Source organism: Schistocerca gregaria, chromosome 3 (genome assembly GCF_023897955.1).
Source record: "Schistocerca gregaria isolate iqSchGreg1 chromosome 3, iqSchGreg1.2, whole genome shotgun sequence".
Lineage (NCBI taxonomy): Eukaryota > Metazoa > Arthropoda > Insecta > Orthoptera > Acrididae > Schistocerca > Schistocerca gregaria.
In genome coordinates this window covers 690,010,017-690,015,358 of record NC_064922.1, presented here as the reverse complement: position 1 = coordinate 690,015,358, position 5,342 = coordinate 690,010,017, and the positions used below count along the sequence as shown (strand labels likewise).

Here is a 5,342-nt window from a genome sequence, read left to right as displayed (position 1 = left end):
AAAAATACGCCGTGGGAATGGGACGACTTGGCGGAAGATGAGTTCAAAAACGTCAAAACCGCGCTGATTAAGCGCCAATTCTTTCACACCCCATCCAGGAGGACGCCTTTTGCATGGCCTCAGACAGCTCCTACTCTGGGATTTCCGTAGTGATTTTCCAACGATATCAGCAAGGGTCGTCGTCGTCGTCGTGCGTGAAATCTCGTGCATTCACTGCACGTTTTGGGCAGGTTAAGCAGGGCCTGCTGTTCCTGCGTCAGAGATCGCAATTTGTCGTTGTGGTCCTCACGTTTTGTTCGTCTTCACGTCTTCACGCTTCGTAAATTTTTCTTCTCTTGCTACTTGGATTACTCCAGCAGCAGGTCTGGCCATCTGGTCGCTGGGCGCCAGTGGGGTTGGTTTCCCAGCCCCCTGACCAGCGGGTTTTCGGAGGTCCTCGTCAACTCATAAAATGGTATAGCGAGCGCGCGGAAGCGGCGCTCCAACATCTGGACTCCAGCGGCGTCGTGCAGCCTGCGTGTGCCGTAGTCCCTCGGCAGGTGTAGGGCCAGCCGAAGGGCTTTATTCTGCACACGCTGCAGCGTCTGGATGTGCGTTTCTGCCGCGTTTCCCCACACCACGGCCGCGTACTCTAGCACTGGCCTGATGAGTGCTAGGTACAGCGAGAGGCCGCAGTGGGGGGGCAGTGTCGTCGTTGGGTAGAGGAGCGGGTACAGCAGGCGCAACCTGCCGAGCGCTCGGCCCCTCAGCTCCCGGATGTGTGGACCCCACGTCAGGCGTCGATCGAGGGTGACGCCGAGGTATTTTCCTGTGCGCGACCACGGGATGGGGCCTCCCATGATCCGCACTTGCAGCAGCGCGTCGGGAATGCGGCGGCGCGTGAATATCACCGCCTGGCTTTTCCCGGCGTTGAACTTGAGCCGCCATTTGGTGGCCCAGGCTCCAATCTCGTTGCAGGAGAGCTGCAGCCGGCGGCGCATTAGCTGCGCGTCCTTGCTGCGAGTGTAGATGGCGGTGTCGTCCGCGTAGAGCGCCAGGTGCACCCTCGGCGTCGACTTTGGCACGTCGGCGGTGTACAGAGAGTACAGCAGTGGGCCAAGCACGGACCCCTGCGGTACTCCTGCTCGGATGTGGCGCGCCGTTGAGACGCCACCGTCAGCGCGCACATGGAAGGTGCGCCCGCGCAGGTACGACTGGAGAAGGCGGACGTGCGACACAGGAACCCCCTGTACCAGCAGCTTGTACAGGAGGCCGTCGTGCCACACGCTATCGAAGGCCCTAGAAACATCAAGGAAGACCGCCCCGAGGTACTCGCGATGTTCCAGGGCCCCCATTGCCTGCTCCACCAGTCGTAGTAGCTGATGCTGCGTAGCATGACCGCGGCGGAATCCGAACTGCTCGTCAGGAAGCAGGCCTTCTTCACTGACGTGGCGCTGCAGTCGGATCGAGTAAATCCTCTCGAAGGTTTTCGAGAGGGAAGGCAGGAGGCTTATTGGGCGATAGCTTTGCGCCAGCCTAGGATCTTTGCCAGCCTTCGGGATGGCGACCACCTCTGCGTGTTTCCACGCAGCAGGGTAGACGCCAGTGCGAAGGATGGCGTTGAATATCGCTGTGACGACACGCACTGCTTCCGGCGGCAGCTTCTTCAGCAGTGCGTTACCCATCTTGTCACATCCCCCTGCCTTCCTGGGCTGCAGGAAGTTGAGGTGATGTTGGACCTCTTCTTCTGTTGTCTCTGTGAGGATGTCGTCCTCTTCCTGCTGGGTCAGGTACAGTGGGAGGCGCTCGTCCACCTCGCGGATCATGTCGTCATCGACGACGTCGTCCACCGGTGTAAAGTTTTCCGCGAAGGCGTCCGCAAGAACGCTCGCCTTGGCATCTGGTTCCGCGACGACGTCTCTACCAACTTGCAGCGGCGGGATGCGTTGGCCCTTCCTCAGGAAGCTCTTAGTTACGGCCCAGGCGCTTCCGTCATCGATTCTGAGCGTGGCTATTTTGCCAGCCCAGTCCCGATTTCGGTGGTGGCTGACGGCCGCCGATATCTCGCGGCGCAGGCGATTTAGCAGGCGTTTGGTGGCGGGGCTTCTCGTGATCTGCCACTCACGGAAGACCCGGTTCTTCTCACGGATGGACAACAAGATATCCGGCGGAAGCTGCTTGGATTTATCCATCGGCTTCCTTGGTCGCTGTGGCGCCGCCGCATCTGCCGCCGCGAGTGTGTAGTGGGTGAACGCAGCTAGCGCGGCGTCCACCCCCTCCACGTCCGGATCGGGTGTGGCGGTGACCGTCTCTGCTAGGTGCTGTTGGAAGTGCGCCCAATTGGTGTTGAGGCGGGCGCTGCGGTGCTCAGGTGGGGCCATCCCGTCTGTGTCCATGTCAAAGATCACTGGCAGGTGATCCGAGGACAGGGCACAGCGGGTGGTCGCGATCGCGTTGTGAGCTGCCCCTTTCACGATCGCGATGTCTAGAACATCGGGACGGCCACGCTTCGGGTAGTGCGTGGGGTCGAAGGGACCCAGCACTATGGCGTCGTGGTGGTTTGCGGCCCGGAGTAGTCGTCTGCCGCTGATGGTGGTGACCCTGGAGTTCCACTCCGGGTGTTTAGCATTGAGATCGCCGCCGATGAAGAGGTTCCCGCGCATCGACAGCAGCGTCTCGATGTCCCTGGATTGCAGGTGTCCCGACGGTTGTCGGTACGCTGCCACGAACGTGACGTGGCCTGCGGAAGTGCAGACGACGACGCCCGTGGTTTCCAGAGTCGGCGTCTCTGGGAGTGGAACCTGGTGATGGCGCAACGACGTTTTGACGTACACCGCCGTTCCGCCTCCATAGGTTGCCCGGTCCGTGCGGTAGCAGCGGAAATTTGCAGCCCTCACGTCCACGCCTGGCTTCAGCCAGGTCTCGGTGACGAGGCAAACGTCCACGTGCTCATCACGCAGGAACTGGCGGAATTCTCCCGCTTGGGTTCTGATGCTGTTCGCATTCCACACACAAACGGTCAGGCCCTGGATGTGCCTATCCATGTTTGGGTGTGGGGACAGCTGGTGTGGTGATGGCCTGAACGGCCGACTGCACTGCAGACGCAATCATCTGCGGAAGTTGTGTCAGGAACAGCTTGAAGTCCTCCCTCATGGCCCTGACTTCTTCCGCGACACTCGCTGCAGAAGTCCTGTCAGTGCCTGGGGGTGGTGCCGCTGCCTGGTCTTGAACAGCAGGCTGTGGAGCTGGCGTCTCGCGGGCAGGACGCTCCCTCCGCCGTCCGCGCCGGCGGCCGCCCCTCGCTGTTGCAGGCTGCTCTCTCGGCGGTCCGCGCCCGTGAGCGACTACCGCCTCTGGAGCAGGCTCGGACTGGTTGCCACGCCCCCGTTCGACGGCGGCGTCGGCAGGACGCTGCTCAGTTGACTTGGCGGGTGCCTTGTCAGTGGCAGCGTTTGCGTAACTTCTCCCGGACTGCACCCGCGCGGAGTGCGCCGGTTGTCCTCGTTGTTTTGCGGTGGCACGCCGGAAGGCAGTGCAGCCGCGGTAGCACGCCACGTGTTTCTCGCCGCAATGGCAGCAAGTGGGCGCCTCCTTTCTCGGAATCTTACAATCTTTAGTGGCGTGGTCCCCCGCGCATTTGACGCAGCGAGGAGGCATCTTACAGTACTTCGCTACGTGGTCGAGGGCCTGGCAGTTGAAGCACTGCGGCGGGCCTCGTCTCCTGCGTAGCTTCTCTACGGTGACGCCGACATCGGCCACGTGCGTCAGCTGGAAGATTTTGCGGTTCTCGATGGTGTCATCGAGAACCGCCATAAACAGCGGCATGTCGGAGTGGTCCCTGGGCGACTTCATGCGCGCTGTGGCGCGGTTGGGAAAGCCCAGATCTTCAAGTAGCTCCCGCAGGTACCCTGGGTCCATGCTGAACGGGAGCTTGCGAAAGACGACCTTCAGCGTCTTCACCGGCTCCGAGGAGTAGGTGAAGCTGTGAAGCCCCTCCTTTTCGGTGAGGTCCATGACCCCACGGTAGTCCTCAGCTGTTTTGGTGATGACGCGATGTAAGTCGCGCCCTGCGACTCGAAACGTCACGTTCCCCTTAACAACCGCTTTGATTTTCTCTCGGAACTCTTTGAAGCCGCCGGTCCACTTGATGACCACAGGGGGCGGTGGGGGCGACTTCCTCTGCTGTTGGCTCTCCATGGGCTCTCCAGCGTCATTTGAGAGGCCGGAGTACCGGTTGCCGGTGTTGATGGCCGACTGTTGGGCGAGCACGACAGCTCTGGCTGTGTGCTTGCGGGAGGGCTGTGTGAAGCCCTCATCGTCAGCGGCCGGGGGAAGGGTCTTGTTACCCTTCCTCGATGCTTTCCGCTGTGTGCGGAGCGTGGGTGCGCTGCTGTTCGAGCTAGTGGCAGACCTCTTGCAGGTGGTGGCAGCACTCGCGTCGGCAGGCCGCTTGCGCGAGTGATTTTCCACCTCCATGGTTTCAGCTGCCGGTTTTGTGCCTGGGATGAGTCCCATCAGGAAGGCAAGCTGCCTTTCTGCCTCCGGCGTATGCGCTGCATCCATTGAAGCCACTGGCGCCAGTGACTTGGTTTGCTCCGGAACAGTAGCCAAAGCATCCGTTTCGGCCCTCGTTTGCTGAACGGCCCGCACTGTGGCCGCGCTGCTGTTTTCCTTGGTAGCGCAGGACGACGGGGACGGGCCGCCAACGTCAAGTACGCGGGCGTAGGCGTGCAGGGGCAAGCCCCCATCCGCCGAAAGTGCCCGTCGGCTCCTCTGCGTATCTCCGTTCCTGCTGGGCCGGACAGTCGTAGGTGGCCGGCGGTTAGCGGCCGCCGACGGGGCAGGCCCCGCCGACAAGCCGTCCGCCGAACCACTCGCTGCCTCAGCCGTGGCTGAGGTCGCATAACGACTGCGCCGGTCCGTAGAGCTGTCCGACTCGTGGTCCATGTCCATCTGCCGGGTTGTTGCCGTTGGGGGGCCGGATGGGGTCGCCGACAGAGCAAGCTCTGCCGGACGACGATCCGCCACACCCTTCACATCTTCACAGCGGTCTGCTCGGTTCGGCATCTCAGCATCCTCATAGCTTTTATCAGCAAGGGTAAAACGCGGTGTACAAAACCTTTGGTTTTGGAAGTCGAGTCCTCGGCAAGTGTGAAAGATATTATTCTGTTACTGAATTAGAAGCTTTGGTGGTTTTTTTTGGCTTCGAGAAATTTCGTTTTTTCTTGTATGGGAGAAAAACAAGAGTGTACACTGACCACAGAGCCTCGGAATTCCTACTCACAGCGAAACTCCGAAACAAACGTAAAACGAGATGGGCACTGTTGCTCCAGGAGTACGAATTTTCAATCACGCACATACCA

At 60.8% G+C, this 5,342-nt stretch overlaps 1 protein-coding gene across 1 annotated transcript; it reads right to left on the bottom strand.

Annotated features, from left to right (window-relative positions):
• Positions 1-347: 347 nt before the first annotated feature.
• LOC126355562 (nucleolar and coiled-body phosphoprotein 1-like) lies at positions 348-5,046 on the bottom strand. Its single transcript, XM_050005923.1, has 3 exons — positions 4,081-5,046; positions 3,083-3,414; positions 348-513 (listed from the first exon to the last, which is right to left on the bottom strand). Exons 1-3 carry the CDS (start codon positions 5,044-5,046, stop codon positions 348-350), a joined length of 1,464 nt encoding a protein of 487 aa, XP_049861880.1.
• Positions 5,047-5,342: the final 296 nt, after the last annotated feature.